This window comes from Oryctolagus cuniculus, chromosome 16 (assembly GCF_051225735.1).
Source record: "Oryctolagus cuniculus isolate XC-2025 breed Fujian yellow rabbit chromosome 16, ASM5122573v1, whole genome shotgun sequence".
NCBI classification, from domain to species: Eukaryota; Metazoa; Chordata; class Mammalia; order Lagomorpha; family Leporidae; genus Oryctolagus; species Oryctolagus cuniculus.
Window position 1 is genome coordinate 89,809,432 of NC_142882.1, and position 17,398 is coordinate 89,826,829.

General features: G+C 61.9%; 1 protein-coding gene across 10 annotated transcripts in view; it reads right to left on the reverse strand.

Moving 5' to 3' along the window:
• Window positions 1–17,398, reverse strand: part of TNS3 (tensin 3) — a 190,124-nt gene that overhangs the window by 84,594 nt on the left and 88,132 nt on the right. For all 10 annotated transcript variants that reach the window (XM_070059452.2, XM_070059450.2, XM_070059444.2 and 7 more), the window contains 5 exons: window positions 15,963–16,134; window positions 13,555–13,605; window positions 11,315–11,437; window positions 6,042–6,106; window positions 3,620–3,703 (listed from right to left, as the gene is read on the reverse strand). In XM_070059452.2, the coding sequence (XP_069915553.2) occupies window positions 3,620–3,703; window positions 6,042–6,106; window positions 11,315–11,437; window positions 13,555–13,605; window positions 15,963–16,112 (473 nt within the window). In that variant the 5' untranslated portion in view covers window positions 16,113–16,134. The remainder of the gene's footprint in view (window positions 1–3,619; window positions 3,704–6,041; window positions 6,107–11,314; window positions 11,438–13,554; window positions 13,606–15,962; window positions 16,135–17,398) is intronic.

The window sequence follows — 17,398 nt, forward strand, 5'->3', positions numbered from 1 at the left end:
CCTGGTGTGTAAGGAGATAAAGGAACCACCACAGGTATCTGCCCTGGGGGCCGAGTCACCACTTTCCAGGCAGTTCTTCCCTTCCAGCAGCCCAGGGGGGCCTAGCCTAGCACGGTGACCTAGCACAGTTCCGCAGGGACCAGCCGGAGCCACCAGGGGGGAGCCAGAGCTTGCTCTGTGTTCTCCTGCAGGTCCGTGGCTTCTACAGGGAGGGGCCCCCGCAGGGCTCCCTCTGGGTGACCCCCAAGCAGGGCCACAACCCGTGAGGGGGACACAGCCTCTGTCCCAGGCTCTGTCATGGAGCCCCTATGGCTGTCACAGTCACCCCCATCACAGCGTGGACGAGCAGAAGGGAGGGTCTGGGTGCAGGCAGACGAATTCTGTCCCCACCAGCTCCCAATGAAGAGGACGCCACAGCCACTCGGGCCAGAGGGAAGGGAAGGGGGCTACCCGCTGGCCCCGGGGACTCTGGGAGACGCCTTGCCGGTCCACAAAGCTGCTCAGTTCTTAGTGTGACCAGCAGAAAACAACACTGCCAGAGAGAGCCCCAGGAGTCGAGTGCCCGGAGTCGAGCCCCAGGAGTCAAGCCCCGGGAGTCGAGCCCAGGAGTCGAGCCCCGGGAGTCGAGATCCAGGAGTCGAGCCCAGGAGTCGAGCCCAGGAGTCGAGATCCAGGAGTCGAGCCCAGGAGTCAAGCCCGGGAGTCGAGCCCAGGAGTCGAGCCCAGGAGTCGAGCCCAGGAGTCGAGATCCAGGAGTCGAGCCCAGGAGTCGAGCCCGGGAGTCGAGCCCCAGGAGTAGAGCCCCGGGAGTAGAGCCCCAGGAGTAGAGCCCCAGGAGTAGAGCCCCAGGAGTCAAGCCCCGGGAGTCGAGATCCAGGAGTCGAGCCCCAGGAGTCGAGATCCAGGAGTAGAGCCCCAGGAGTCGAGCCCAGGAGTCGAGCCCCAGGAGTCAAGCCCCGGGAGTCGAGATCCAGGAGTCGAGCCCCAGGAGTCGAGATCCAGGAGTCGAGCCCCAGGAGTCGAGCCCAGGAGTAGAGCCCCAGGAGTCAAGCCGAGGAGTCAAGTCACAGAGATGACGGACAGCGAAGCAGGCTGCAGTCAGCACGCGTGAACCTGGGAGCCACGCTCAGCGCCCACGAAGAGAGAATCGGGCCACGGGTGGAACAGGAGGAAAAGACCCTGGTCAATGTTGCCAATACAGTGATCAGCCTTGGCGCTGAAGGCAGGAATGAATGAATGAATGAACAAACGAACAAACGAGCGAGCCCGTCAGTGACCGGGCCTGGCTGCAGGCCGCCCCGAGAGCCTCACAGGAAACAGAAACCTGAGCAGCAGCACAGCTCAGACGCCGGACGCGTCGTCCACAAGCCCCGTGCGCCCAGGGCGGCTTCTCTCTTTTCGAGAAGTTATCCCTCCCGTGCCTCATCCCAAGCTAGAGAGAAAGTTCTGGAAAGCGAAAGGTGGCTTTAAGACATCAGGACCAAACACAGGGCACTGGCTGCACGCAGTCCTGGGCGCGGTCATGGCCTTCACAGCCCCTTCTGAAGGCAAAGCCCGCGGCAGGCGTGTGGTGCAGCTGGTTAAGCCACCGCCCAACCACCGGCAGCTCATTCTGGAGCAACGGGTCAAGACCAGGCAGCTCCACGGCTGATCCAGCTCCCTGCTATTGGCCTGGGAAGACGGTGCAGGTGCCTGGGCCCCCATGTGAGAGACCTGCATGCAGTTCCTGGCTTCTGGCTTCCGTCTGGCTCAACCCTGGCTGTTGCAGCCATTTGAGAAACGAACCAGCAGACGGAAGATCTGTCTGTCTCTCTCTCTCTCTGTAACTCTGCCTGTCAAAAGCAAACACCACTTTCTATGCCAAGAGCCCACGGTGACAGGAGCTCTGCCCACAGCTGCTACCACACCTGAGGCATTTACACCTGGCTATGGCCACAGGCCAGGCACAAGCCGGCTGAGAAATGTGAAGTGGAACAGCTGGGCTCTGCAGGGGGAGCCGCACTGGGCAGGCGGCTCAGGTTCCTGAGCACCCGTGACCTGCACTTTGAGACAGCTCCACGGCATGCAAGGAGGGTGGGGGTTGGTGGCGACCATGACCCCTGTTCTCCGTGGGACACTGCCAGACAGCACGTGGCCACAGGGTCGGTGGGGACAGCCATGCCGGGTCCCAAGACACAGCTTGCTGGGGAAGGTTCCCCTCCTGTCTGCATGCTGCAGGCCACGGAGGGGTGAGGACGTGTGAGAGGGGCCTGTGTGGTGCAGGGAGCGGCAGAGGCTGCGGGCCCGAGGAGTGGCCTCCTAAAGGAGGCTCTGGACACCTGCCCCCCTCGGTCACCCCAGCATCACGTCCAGGAAGACGAAACCAGTGATGCTGTCCCGTCAGAAGCTGACTTCCCGTCTCTCTTCACTTCACCTCAAGGGGGCGCTAAACGTGCACGGAGGACCTGCTGGTGGTGACCTCAGGAGACCCTGCCCCGCCTGGGGCCTCCCGGGGTCACCTGTTTGCCAGGTGCTCAGGTCAGACATCCAAGCCCAGAAGTGGTTCCCTGTCACTCTCCCAGAGTGCAGAGGCCAAGAGGCAGGTGCTGCAGCCTGGACCCATTCTTGGAAAGGACAGAGACATGGACAAGAACAGGAAGAGGAGGGGACACTCAGGACTTGGGCCGTGTCACTCCCCCTTCCAGGATCCAGACAATAAGTTCACCTCCCCCCACAGGAGCCACGCCCCCCACCTGGCCCCATCAACTTCCTCCTTAATTAATTAATTAAGTTGAAAGTCAGAACTGCAGAGAGAAGCAGAGACGGGGTGAGAGAAACGGTCCATGTGCTGATTCACTCCCCACTGGCCTAGGCCGGGCCGAAGCCAGGCCCCTGGGACTCCGGCCAGGTCTCCCACGTGGGTGGCAGGGCTCAAGCACGTGGGCCATCTTCTGCGGCCTTCCCAGACGTGTTAGCAGGGAGCTGGATGGGAAGTGGAGCAGCCGGGACTAGAACCTGAATTCAGGGATGCCTGAACTGCAGGTGGCTTAACCCACTGCCCCACAATGCTGGCCCCTCAACTTCCTCCTGACCCCGACCTCGGCCTCAGAGAGCAGCTAACAGTGCACAAAGTCCCGCCCTGGGGCTGTGCCAGGAACTACGCCTTCGTCAGAGAAGGGGAGCGGGGGAGACGAGAGCGGAGTGCTTCCGGGCTGGGGCTGGGGCTGGGGCTGGGGCTGGGGCTGACGCTCAGCGCAGGAGTCAGCGCAGTGACCAACACAGCTTTAGGAGGACACAGCCACGGCCACGGTCACTTCAGCACAGCGTGACGGCGCTCTCAGCCTCCCTGCAGCCACGGAGGACCGACCCCACCGACAGAGAGGAGCCCCGGCACGGTCAGGGCAACCGAGCTCACCAGCGGCTGTGTGTGCAAAGGGCTCCTGCGTCCAGCCCTCACTGAGTGGCCTGCACGACGGCTCACCCCAGGACACACTGCCCCTCACGTCCTCGGCCAGGACACGCCGGGGGCAGGTCACGGCCAGGAGACGCCCAGGGCAGGCACTGCCAGGACACGCCGGGGCAGGCACTGCCACACTTCCGTGGAGAAGCCCCACTGCTCCCTCTGCTCCTGCAGGCTTACCGCTTCTGAGAAGGCTGCATCAAAGCTGCCACTTTGTCGTCGTAGAACTTCTTCATGGCAAATCTGTCGAGGGCCTGGTCGGCACTGGGGACGCAGAGAGAGACGGACAGTGTGTCAGCGTGGGGGGCTCGGCCTGTGGCTCTGCGGCACAGGACACGGGTCCCGGGGTCGCCCGGGGCGCCCAGGCCCGAGGCAGGGTCGTCCTTGCTGCGTCCGTCTACACTGCCTCCCGGCACGTCTCACTGCATCCCCCCGCAGGCACTGCCCAGGCCGCCTGCGGGTCTGTTCTCTGGGACACGGGCACCCGGTCTAGGGGTGGGACACACACTCGTGCCACACGCTCAGCTCGCAGGGAAGAGCTGGCCGAGGCTCCGGCAGGCGGCGGCAGGGCTGGCACCCACACTGTCCCATGGCCACCCCGGCCCCCCGACCAGGCGGCCAGCACAAGTGGGCTCTGTGAGATGAGTGGTGGAGCCAAGTCTGGGGACCACGAGGATGGGGGTGGGGACAATCAGCGCACAGCCACACATCCCACAGGGTGAGCTCTGATGCTCAGTGAGGAGCAGACTGAGTGGACACGTCGTCGGCCCCGGCGCCACAGGACGATGGCTGTCTCTACAGGGGGTGCAGGTGACCCTCTTCCCTCAACTGAGCTCGCGCGGAACCCAGCTCCACGATGCCTGCACTTGGCTTCTGACAGAACCTTCCGGAAACCCCACAGTGGGCACTCGGGGGTTCTCCTGATCTGACTTGGACGCACATCGTGAGTGTGGGTGTGGACATGTTAACAGTCCAGGTTTCTTATGCAACCGCTGCCTGGCCTAGCTGACGGGGGTGCGTGCCCTCAGGAAGGACTCCCACAGGGACTGGGTTCACCGGGAAGGGAGGTGGGGACAGGCAGCGCCGGAGGGGACGTGCCAGATGGCCCAGCACGGTGCTCGTCTGCTTCAATGAGCTGCTGGCACCATCGCAAACACAAGCGTCCCGTCCAACTCTGAACACCGACGAACTCGGCAAGCGGGTCTGCCGAGGCGGCGAGTCGGCTCGGGTCCACTAGCGAGGGCCCAGCGTGCGTCCCCGGGAAGTGCCTGTTTTACTGAGCGCTGGCCGCCGCGCCCGGCACGGACAGGTCTGCAGCTGACGGTGTCGGTCTCGGCTCCTCCTCTATCAGCTCTCGCTTGGTCGGTGCTGACCCAGAAGGTGCCTCTCCCTGGGTGACCACCGCTGCAGCGTGTGACAAAGGCCTCACAGTGGATATTCCCGGGGGACGTGGTGGGAATCGTCTGGCACGCGGACATGAGCGTGTGTGTGTCACGGCCAGCTTTCGAGTGCGGAATACTCGGAGGCAAGGATATTCTAAGGAAAACCCGGAAGCAACACAGCCCCCGGGGGCTCCCCTGCAGCCCCTACCGCAGAGACCGCGGTCAGAGCGGCCCTGAGCACATGGGGACAGTGGGGTGGCAAGGCCGTGCTTTGATGCCTGAAGCCTGCATCCCATCCTGGTCCACTCCCCAGACGCCAGGGCCAAGGGCGTGGTTCACTGATTCAGGCACAGCCTGCCAGTGGGGCTAGTCCAGGGCCAGCCAGGCTCAACACCAGCCTCTCCACCTCTCCAGGGCTGCGCCGAGCGATGGCGGTGGCCGGGCGCGGCGTTGGGCACACACAGGCTAATTCTCGCCAAAGCAGCTGGGACGCGGCTCAGGGGCCCAGGTTCCCTCCCTGGCCGGCACCAGCTCCCCAGCGCGGGAAGTCACAGCCTGCTCCTCGGTGAGGGAACGGACGGGGGCCCTCGGTGACAGTGAATGGGCTTCTCTCCGCTCCGAGGGGGAGGCTCAGGCCTCACAAAGCCGCCATTGAGAGGACGGGGCGGGCGCCAGGGTCGAGCCCACAGAGAACAAACACTCTCTTCTAAGCCGGCTGTCGGCACGAGGGCAGAGCTGCACTCTGCAAAGTGTACCGGGGTGCACAGCGGCCGCCTGGCGCCAGCAGGGTTGCCACGGCGGCTGTGCCCAGCAGGCCTGGCGGAGGGCACCCTGGGGGCAACTCCAAAGTCCCCACGACTTCCTCCTGACTCAGCGAGCAAGCGCCCAGCCCCCCTGAGCCTCAGCCCCACAGCCGTCAGGACCGGGGAAAGGGAAGACGCCGAGGACATAGCTGTGAGCCTGAGTGCTGAGCCGGCGGCACTCGGCCCCACGAGACAGCTCCACCCCTGCCCACAGCCACAGGATCACTCCCAGTCCTGACAGCGAGCTGAGCTGTCTCCCCACGGGGTCGCAGCATCCACCATGCACGGCCACCCCACCAGGAAAAGGTCTCTCCCATCAGTGGAAACCCTTGGGGGACAAGGACACAGGTCGGTGTCCAGGAAGGCTCCAGCTGCCCCCAGGGCTCCCCACAGCGGCAAGGGGATCCCCCGTCCTACCTGGCCGAGACGTTGGTGAAGTGCATGTAGGACGAGATGACCACTCCTATGCGACCTGTGCCACCCTGCAGGAGACAGGAGAAGAACTCAGGGTCCCTGGAATCCCAGGACCGAGGCGCAGGACAGAATGGCAGAGTCCGCTGAGGTTGGACCTGTGTCACGCCACGTTCCAGAGCTGTCCCAGGGGAGCCAGTGCAGCCCCCATGGCCTGTAGCGCCCCCAGGTAACAGGGGCGTCTGCGGAAGCCCCCGGGGCAGACGCACGTGCCTGCCAATTAGGCCTCAAGAAGCTGCAGCCACCAGTGTGACTCAATTATCTGGTGGGACAGGCGTGAGGGCCCTTCCCGGGACAGCACCAGGGCCCAGGGAGTCCAGTCCCGGTGGGGAGTCCAGTCCCGGCGGACAGTCTGGACGAGGAGCCGCCCTAAACCCAGCCACAGGTACACGCAGCCCCGTACTCAAGCCAGCAGTGCCGCCCTCAGAGGAAGGGGCAGCTGCACGGCCACCCTCACCAGAGCCACAGACCACAGCCTTCCGGAACGTTCTGCCATGACCACAGCAGCCGAGGACGACCTCAGCACACCACCTGCTTGCCCACAACCTGGGAGCCGAGCATGGTTTCCATGATAAACCCATGAAGAGAAACCACAAAAGAGGAAGATTCCGTGGCCTGAGAAAAGGCTACGAGGTTCACACGTCAGCGCTGGTCCACACAGTCTGGCCGAGGAACGAGCCGCCCGGGACGGGCACACCTGTGGCGGCTTCCCCCGCTGCGCCAGCCACGTCCACGGCTCCGGCTGGGAGCACGGAGCAGACACTGAGAGTTCTCCAGGGAGCGACAGCAGGTGGGTCAGCCAGACACGCGGAGCAGGGCGCGGAGCCGGCACGGCGGGCGGCAGAACGCGTCTCCACAGCCTGAGACTGCCAGCTCCCCGCCTTCCTTCCCAGCCACGCGGCGCGGAGCCGTGAGTCAGTCACGGGGAGCCTGGGAACCCACAGACGAGCAGATGCAGCAGCAGCTCCTCAGCCACTGCTCCAACAACAAGTGAAGGACGTTTAAAAGCATCTCGAGACCAATCGAGATGGAACCGCAACATCCCAACATTTAAGGGACATGGCAGAAGCAGCTCTAAGAGGGAAACTTATAGCCACGAATGCCTGCATTGAGAAAGAAAAACCGGCTGGCACCAAGGCTTGCTAGGCTAGTCCTCTGCCTGTAGCACCAGCACACCGGGTTCTAGTCCTGGTCTGGGCGCCGGTTCTGCCCCGGTTGCCCCTCTTCCAGGCCAGCTCTCTGCTGTGGCCAGGGAGTGCAGTGGAGGATGGCCCAAGTGCTTGGGCCCTGCACCCCATGGGAGACCAGGAGAAGCACCTGGCTCCTGATCACCGCAGCGCCAGCCACAGCGGCCACTTTGGGGGTGAACCAACGGAAAAAGGAAGACCTTTCTCTCTGTCTCTCTCTCTCTCTCTCTCACTGTCTAACTGCAGAAAGAGAGAAAGAAAGAGAAAGAAAGAGAAAGAAACGGGTTCTCAAAAACGATAGAAAAAAGAGAGAGAAAGAGAAAAGGAAAGAAAAGGAAAGAAAGGAAGAAAGAAAGAAAAACCTTGGGGCTGGCACTGTGGCATAGTGGGTAAAGCTGCTGCCTGCAGTGCCAGTATCTGTATGGGTGCCAGTTCTAGTCCCGGCTGCTCCACTTCCAATCCAGCTTTCTGCTGTGGCCTGGGAAAACAGTGGAGGATGGCCCAAGTCCTTGGACCCCTGCACCCGCATGGGAGACCCAGAAGAAGCTCCTGGCTCCTGGCTTCAGATCAACGCAGCTCCAGCCATAGCGGCCATCTGGGGAGTGAACCAGCGGATGGGAGACCTCTCTCTCTCTGTCTCTGCTTCCTTCTCTCTCTCTATAACTCTGACCTTCAGATAAATAAGTCTTTTTTTTTTTTTAAAAAAAAAGAACCTCAAACAACTTACATTATACCTTGAGCAACTAAAAAAAAAAGAATAACCTAGCACCGAAGTTAGCCTAAAGAAACAAGTAACAAGGATCAGAGCAGAAATAAACAGAGCAGAGACTAGAAAATATCAACACAATGAAAACTTGTTTAGGAAAAGATTAAACAAGGGGTGGGCATCTGGCCTGGCATGGGACAGCCACGTGCCACACCAGGTGCCTGGGTTCAGATCCCGGCTCAGCCGCTGACTCCAGCTCCCTGTCCTGTTCATGCACACCCTGGAAGGCAGGAGGTCATGGCTCCAGTACCAGGGGACTCGGATTCTCAGCTCCTGGCTTTGGCCTGGGCCAGCTTGAGCTGTGGTGGACATCTGGGGAGTAAACCAGCAGGCAAGACACAGCTCTGTCTTTCTGCCTTTAAAATAAAGAATTTTTATTTAAATGCTTAAAGATAAACAAAATCAACAAACCTTAGCTAAACTAGCCAAGAAGAGAGAAGACTCGAACAAATAAAATCAGAAGTGAAGGAGAGCCCAGGTGATGCCACAGAGACACAGGGGACGGAGGAGGACCACCAGAAACACAAGCCGGATGAGCAAGACGAGACGGCTAAATCCCTGCCCAGACTGCATCCCAGAGAGCCTGAGCAGACCCGCGTGGAGCGAGGAGACGGACACAGAGGAGGAGCCCAGCCAGAGGACCAAGCGCTTAAAGGAGAACCGTGCCGATGCTTCTCAGACCTCCCAAAACACCCGGGAGGCAGCAGCGTCTCCAAGGCCATCTCCCGGTGGACTCTGATCGCTGAGGGCTGTGCGGAAGAGTCCGAGGGCGGCAGCTAAGGCCACACAGGCCACAGTTCTGCCAGACGGCAGCTGCTGGAAGCGGCCGGGGGCCACACAGGCCACGGTCCTGCCAGACGGCAGCTGGTGGAAGCGGCCGGGGGTGTCCACACACAAAGCCGGTGGCCCTGCTTCACCCAGACCTCACAGCTGAGCTGCACGGATTTTTCCACAAAGTGACTCTTGGTTCGCAGGTTGTGGGAAGGCTCAGGGGCAGGGGTCTCTCAGGGCAAGCAAGGCCCTGCTAAACCCCAACAGTCCTGGTCTGACCTTAACACGAGTCACAGAGCCACTGACTGCATAACGTAGACTCGGAAACAAAGGGTGTCATGGGCATGAAACCCCCAAAGAACCCTTGTCCGTTTCTGGCCAATCAGCATCCAGGACCACCCCCCACGCGCCTGGTACCAAACAGGAGAAGGGGGCACAGCACAACCCCAGCCCGCCCCTGCCCGAACAGTTCCTGGCACGCATTCTGCAGAGCAGGCAGATTTCGGCCAAGGTCAGCAGTTTCACCCCCACGGCGAGGACGACGATGAACTTCTGTTAACGTCCACGTCAGCAATCTCAGGCTAAAAGGGGGCTTATCTCCCCTGCACATTTTTAAGTGTTTCCAAGTAGGTTTCCGTGACACCAGCACAGTGGGAGCCACAGGCAAAGCACCGTGGGAAAGACTCGCCGTGCTCCCAACACACAGAGAGCCCAGGGCTGCCGGGGGAGGCGGCCGTCCACGCGCCTGACTTCTGCAGCACCTGGGGTGAGCGGCGAGAGGGAAGGCGGGCTGGGGGCGCTGCCTCCGACCAGCAGCCCAGGGGCCTGTGGCACACAGCGGCAGCCCTGTGCTGTGCCGGGTGCTGCGGCCCGGTCAGCTGAGCTCAGGTGCAGTGAGCAGCAGCAGCAGGCGCTGGCGGGCTCCCCGGGCTGAGCCCGAGGCCACAGCTCGGGGAAGCCGACGAGCGCTGTGTTGTGAAGGGGCTCTCTCCCACGGCCTCTGCCTCTCACAGGGAAGCACAGACATGGCCGGCGGCTCCCTGATTCAACAGAACACACGGAACAGCTCCAGTGTCTGGCAAATGCTCCCAGGAACGCGACCAAGCTGGACGTGAGAAAGGGGACAAGGCCAGAGGGAAGCGAGTGACCCCTGGAGCCCCGAGGACACCTCTCCGAGTGCAGCAGCCCCCCCGTCCTCTGCAGCAGCCCAGCTGCCGGCAACCCCATGTGCTCCACGGGACGGGAGCGCAGGACCCCGTGGTTCCTCGTGCAGCTCTGCTCATCTGAGTGTGGAAAACACTTCCCTGTTGAACAGTCAGCATTTCCCGGATGTTGGGAGGGGCCTAGGAGGGCAGGTGCGGGGCATGCAAAGCAGGGGACAGCAGCCCCACCCCACCGGCTGCTACCCCTCCCCAGGGACCCCTCCTCGCTCCCTCCATCAGGGCGTCTGCGGGGAGCGCTGTGCTCCTACAGCAAATGTTTTTCGTGGGACAGGCAAGTCCCCCACGCTGCCCTTCCAGCCCCTTTTGACACCAGTCAATTCTGAGGAATCAGGGGGCGGCACAGGCAGAGCCCCTGGCAGCTGAGGAACCGGGAATTCAGAGGAACCACCCCAGGAGGAGGTAGCACCGGCGGCCAGCAGCACCCAGGGGCGATGCCCACAGGCACCTGCGCCCAGGCTGCTGCTGGTGGACACCAGCGCCACTGAGGCTGCCGGGCGCGGACCCCACAGCTGGCACCAGCTGCCCTGCGGGGCCGCACAGCCCACGCCTCTGCAACAGCGTCCACGGATCAGCGTAACTGAGGGCAGACAGCCCCACGCACCACACCCCCAAAGTGCCTTTCTCTCGGTAACAGCCGGCTCTCCGTGAGGAGCAGACACAGGTGAAAACCAAAGGACTCAGGCCGCCAGGTCCCTCCATAAGCCCCAGGAGCCTCGGCCCTCACTTCCAAAGCCAAACTGCAGCCTCAGGACTCCCCCAGCCACCCTTCTGGTTTCCAGGGACAGTGGGAAACACTGACCACAGAGCCACTTGGAGCTCCTGCCCACGAGACCAGCACCGACCTCCGAATCCCTTCCTCCAGCTGCCGACACCAGGCAGCCCCCTGGTGTGGGGGTCAGGGATCACCCTGCAGTGGATGACCCAGGCAGCCCCAGGGTGTGGGGGGAGGGAGCTCACCCTGGCTGTGGAGGACCCGGGCAGTGGAGGACCTGGGCAGCCCCCAGGGCGTAGGGGCAGGGTTCACCCTGGCTGTGGAGGACCTGGGCAGTGGAGGACCTGGGCAGTGGAGGACCCGGGTAGCCCCCAGGGCGTGGGGGCAGGGCTCACCCTGGCTGTGGAGGACCTGGGCAGTAGAGGACTCAGGCAGCCCACAGGGCGTGGAGGGGGAGCTCACCCTACAGTGGAGGACCTGGGCAGCCCTGAGGGCACGGGGCGGGGCTCACCCTACAGTGGAGGACCTGGGCAGCCCTGAGGGCACAGGGCAGGGCTCACCCTGCAGTGGATGACCACCACGTGCTGGGGGTCGCTGTTGAGCCAGGACTCCTGCGCTTTGCAGATGGTGCACATCTTGTCCAGGGGCGGCGCGTGCAGCTCCGGCCATCCCACGTCCATGATCTGCAACGAGACACAGGAGCTCCCTGGAGCCTGCTGCGGCCACATCCAGGGAATCTCACCTGGGAGTAGAGGACCTCGCTGTGTGGCCCGTTTGTGCAACTTAGGGGCATGGTGGCCAGGCAGCTGTCCCGGAGGCAAACAACAACGTGTCCTGTGCCCACACAGGACATCCTCGCGTCCAGGGTCTACACTACTCCTGGGCAGCTGGGCGGACTTCCCGGGGCAGCAGGAAGGCTCGGCCCACACTGGCACCAAAATTCTGCTGGGCCGGAGGGTGGGGTGCGTGGTTATAGCCCACTCCCCAGGCAGGTGCCCGCTACACACCTGGAGTCAGTTTAGTGTACAGACAAGACCCCACCCCCACCAGGTGACGGGGACACAGCTCCGGGGAACCTAACGTCCACCCCAGCCCTGAAGCCACACTGGCCACAAGGTGGTGTCATCTCGCCTTGCATTTCCTTTTTCTAGGAAGGACAGAAGTCTACCTCGGCACAGAAGAGACGAGAAACAGTGCAGCACAGTTGGGAATGTCACGAAGCTGCCCGGAAGCAGCCGCACCGCGCGGGGTGACCACTGTGACTGATGAGCCCCTGGTCTCTTGTTCTAGGTGCTTCTACAGACCTGGGACTCCAAGCGCTGCGCTCACACTCCACACTTCCGCTGCCTGGCATTCCACAGGCAACTTACTGCGCAACCGCGGGCCAAGTGCCCCGTCCTGGGTGTCGGGGACCGGAGTGTTTCAGATCTGGGAGTCTGCCTGGATTTTCAAATATCTGCAAAGACTTTACCCACTGGTATCCTTCATTTGAAAATACAAAACCTGAAATGCTCTAAACCTGAAACCTTTTGGGCATCAAAAGTTTTGAGATCTGCATTTTGAACTCGGTGTTACTGGATTTAGGACGCTCAGCTGTGTTTCTTCATTGTAATGGTTGCAAAATATCCAGCGTGCAGGAGAGACACTCACCTGTGCCATCACAGACACAGTCTGAGAGCCTCTGCCACTGACCACAACCACTGGTGGTGGACGGGGGTGGGGGGACCATACAGAGGTGACAGGAGGAAGGGCCCTGTGATGGGAACACTGTTCCCAGGTTGTGGTGGTTACACCAATCAACACACGTGACGAAGTGCAAGAGTCACACACGTGTCACGGGTGACACACCTGATGAATGGCAGACACACACACACAGTCACTGTGTGCAAGCCAGTCACACGAGAATGAGGTCTGCAGAGCCCTCCGCGCCGGCCTCCTGGTGTGGATATTTCACTGCAGGCCAACGTCCCTGATAAAGATGCTCAGAACCAGAGATGCTTCGTAGTTCAGACTTTTTCAGATTCTAGAATATCTGTATATACACCATGAGCCACAGCTGACCATGTTGTTCATCTGTTTCCTACACACCTTACACACATAGCCTGAAAACAATGCTACACGATACTTGTAACAATTTTATGAATGAAATAGTTTTGTGGTGTAGAACATTCTGCTTGTGGCACTGCTAGGGTTCAGAAAGTCTCCGAGGTCGGGGCTGGCATTGTGGTGTAGCGAGTTAGGGTGCCACCTGCAGTGCCACATCCCACAGGGGCGCTGGTTCCTGTCCTGGCTGCTCCACTTCCAGTCTAGCTCCCTGCCAACGGCCTGGGAGAAGCAGAGGAGGATGGCCCAAGGTTTAGGCCCCTGAACCCACGGGGGAGACCCAGATGAAGCTCCACTCCTGGCTGTGGTCTGGCCCAGTGCCGCCCGTTGCAGCTATCTGGAGACTGAACCAGTAGGTGGCAGATCTCTCTCTCTCCCTCTCTCTCTCTCAAATAAACAAATCTTTTTTAAAAAGTCTCAGGTGTTGAACCATTTGGGATTCCGGATGTTCACATTTAAGGATGCTCAACTTGTATTAATTTTGCCCAATGCTACCATGGATGAGACTGAGGGAGGGGCACCTGGGGGCCCTCTACCATTTTCAAGGCTTCTATGAAGCTATAATTAAAGTAAATAAGAGTGGACACCGCTTGCCAAGTCCCCGTCCGCGAAGACCTGCACCCCAGCACTCCTGTGGCCGGGGAGCAGGCCTCGCTTACTGCACACGACCCAGACCACAGGGAAGCGCGGTCCATACCTTTGGGTTGAGCTTTGCAAGGTCATACCTCTTCTCCGAAAGGTTTAACACCTGTGGGGCGGGGGAGAAAGCGTTCAGACAAATCGCTGGCCCAGAGGGGAGAGCGAACGCTGCACTTGACGTGCTTCTGTCTGGCACACTGCGGACCGCAGTGGGGGCGGCGGGACGACCCTCACACGCACTCCACGCAGCGCCCTCCTCCACTGGCATTAACACACCCTTACACAGCAAAGTTGCCAAGGCTCCATTTATTCTAACGGCTGCAAAATATTCACCTAAGGGCCCGCGTTGTGACACAGCGGTGGGGGCTGCACCGTGACCCCGCCATCCCACACTGGAGTGCTGGTTTGAGCCCTGGCTGCTCCACTTGCACTCCGGCTCCTTGCTAATGCACCTGGGGAGGAGCCGATGATGGTCCAAGTACGAGGGCCCCCGCCACCCACGTGGGAGGACCTGGATGGGGTTCCTGGCTCCTGGCTCCACCTCGGCCTGGCTCAACCTTGCTTGTTGCAGCCATATGGACAGTGACAGTGAACCGGCTGATTGAAGACATCTCCCTCCCTTCCCCCACCCATTCTATCAAGTGAATGAATCTTTGTAAAATATTCAGAGAGAACACTAGGACACTGCGAAAGGCCTGGGGAAACAGAAGTAAAAGGTACATTGATTTTGGTACAAAAGTTCTGAAATCCATGCAAACGCAGGGCCTGAACAAAGTTCTCAGAAAACGCCTTCAGGAAAAAACTGCACAGATTTAAAAAAATTCACACCAAAGTAAATTCTTTTAATTCTAGCTTCCATGAACTTTCTGAAGACGTGGGGGAAGCAGGGAGCAGGGAGCGGGGCCTGCCCTGGCCACCCCAAGTCTCCCGTAGGGACCCTGACTCAGCAGGCACAGCTCTGGTGCCCACCCAGCGGCCTCCGGGACCTGCTCAGAGTGGCCCCGGCCCGCCCTGCCAGAATCCGAGACGCAGCTGCCGCCCTGGCAGGGCCCAGGAAGCTCCCCCAGCAGGAGAGGCAGTGCCCCAGAGTCCTCCGTAAGTGGTGTGTGTTCAAGGCCGGCTTGCCTGTCTGCGACTGTCAGATGTCCACAGAGAAACAGACCAGCCAGTCTGCGAGCCATCCTGCTGGGTCTGGGTGAGACACACATGCGGCTCTCTCCCAGGTTCCCAAAGCTCCCGCCCCAAACCCATAAAAGACCCCTGCGTGGTGACAGAGGAGGAGCTGCCCCCAGACCCAGTGGGTGCCATCCCAGGCCCCAGGCCCTCTGGGTGGTCTTTGGGGTAGGCAGCCAGGGAGCGGGCTGACTGGAGCAGGTCCTGCCGAGGGGCCCAGCTCCCCCGCTAAAGGAAGAAGCCCCCAAGGGAGGGAGCCCCATGAGAGGGGGGCCACTCCCCTATCCTCCACGGTCACAGAGGACTGGCTTCAGGGCAGGAGCAGGTGTGTGGGGCAGGGGGCCCGGAGGAGCCCAAGTCCGAAGGAGCTCCACCCCACCTCCGCAGCCCCAGCCCAGTCCTGGGAGAGACTGATAAGGCTGACAATGGCCTCCTTGTTGGCTCAGGGCTGCAGATAAGGGAGAAGGAGGAACGGAGAGGGTGCCAGCAGGGAGCAAGAAGAGACCGGAGCGCTGGCACACTGGCACGCTGGCACACTGGCACGAAGAAAGTGATGATCAAAGGAGGGAGACCCATGAGAGGCTCCCCCTCCAAGGCCAACCCAGCTATCACCTGGCCGGGCAGCCCCTGGTTTCTTGGCCACCCCACGCTTTGTCTTGCCCATTCAAGCAGGGTCAGTTTGCTCTTTGGTACCAGGGTTGCTGTGGGGGACCAGCAGGGGGTGGCTTGTGTAGGGGGCTGCAGGGTGGAGGCGGGGCCCTCGGCTGTGGGGTACAGCTCAGCCGCGAGGGGTCTGCTCATGTCCGGCCGTCATGCCCGGCCCCCCAGCTGGTGTAGGGGCTGTGGGGTACAGCTCAGTCGCGAGAGGCCCACCCGTGTCCGGCCGTCACACCCGGCCCCCTGGCTGGTGTAGGGGCTGCGGGGTGGAGGCGGGGCCCTTGGCTGTGGGGTACAGCTCGGCCACGAGGGGCCCACCCGTGTCTGGCCGTCACACCCGGCCCCCCAGCTGGTGTAGGGGGCTGTGGGGTACAGCTCAGCCGTGAGGGGTCTGCCTGTGTCCGGCCGTCACACCCGGCCCCCTGGCTGGTGTAGGGGCTGTGGGGTGGAGGCGGGGCCCTCGGCTGTGGGGTACAGCTCGGCCACGAGGGGCCTGCCCGTGTCTGGCCGTCACACCCGGCCCCCTGGCTGGTGTAGGGGCTGTGGGGTGGAAGCGGGGCCCTGGGCTGTGGGGTACAGCTCAGCCACGAGGGGCCTGCCCGTGTCTGGCCGTCACAGCCGGCCCTCATCGCTCACCAGGTAGTTGTCGCCGTGCTTGGACTTGAGCATCCGCGTGACCTCCTGCAGGTGGCGCAGGTAGGACTCCTCGCAGCCACCAGCGGGGAATGACACGGCGATGATGCGCTCCGTGATGTAGGTGAGGTCCAGCTCATGCCCGTCCTCCATGGCGGGGCTCAGGGCCGCGGGCCTGCGAGGGAGAGGCCGACAGGTCAGCCAGCAGGACAGGAGGGCCGGGACAGGGCAGGGCACAGCTACTGACCCTCACGGGTCTCACGCCAGGCGACCTGGCTGCACTTCTCCAGGAGGGTGCGGATCCATCCGGGCACGACCGGGCGCTGCAAGCTGCCAGCAGGATGAGCAGGGAAGGGGGCCCTGCAGCAGTGACACGGGGCTGGGGCACGCTGGGCCTGGGCGCAGCGAGGGCAGGCCTCTGCAGCAGTGACACGGGGCTTGGGCACGCTGGGCCCTGGATGCAGCAAGGGCAGGCCTGGCGGGAAGGGGTGGCTCAGAGGCTGGGATCCCGGGGAGGGTGAGCCTCACCCCGTTCCAAGTATCGGAGTCAGCATGAGGCGTTTGGAAAGCAGAGGCCAAGGCTGCCCATCAACAGCAAGCAGACCCTCCGGGCTGTGTGCAGCGGGGTAGGCGTGGGGGGTCACAGGGAACCTTCGGGTGCTGGGAGGGGAGGGGCCGGGATGGGGAGGAGGGCGGGGCTCCACACTTCGGGGCTCGGTGGCCTCTGCTGGGCCACACGCGGCCAAACCCCTGCACCCAGGACACAGGTGCCCAAGCAGGCGTCCAGGTGTGAGATGCACACACGGGAAGGGTTGGGGCAGGAGCAGCTGAGTCCCGCCCAGCCGGCAGGACTGGAGGATGGGGTGAGGCTGGCTGAGGCCTGGAGTCCCTGGGGACGGCTCCGCAGCTTCTCCCCAGTCACTGGTGCCCTCAGGAAGGCCTTGAAGGCCCTCGAGAGAGAGGGCTGGGGAATGGGAGAGGGTCCCGGGAAGCAAGGCCCCGGGAAGCCCAACAGGCGGCCCAGGAGGTGAGGAGGGGCCGGCAGGCGTGCAGGAGGCGCTTCCTGTGCATGGAGGTGAGCCACCGGCTGCGACTTCCTTTTTACTCATCCTATCGTGTGTGTGTGTCTGCGAGTGTGTGTCTGCGTGTGTGTATCTGCATGTATGTGTGTGTGTCTCCGTGTATGTGTGCGTCTGCGTGTATGTGTGCGTCTGCATGTGTGTGTGTCTGCATGTGTGTATCTGCATGTGTGCACCTGCGTGTATGTGTGCATCTGCGTGTGTGCGTGCGTCTGCGTGTATGTGTGCATCTGCGTATGTGTCTGTGTGTGTGCGTCTGCATGTATGTGTGCATCTGCGTGTGTGTGTCTGTGTGTATGTGTGCACCTGCGTGTGTGTGTCTGAGTGTGTGTGTGTCTGCATGTGTATGTGGGCACATGT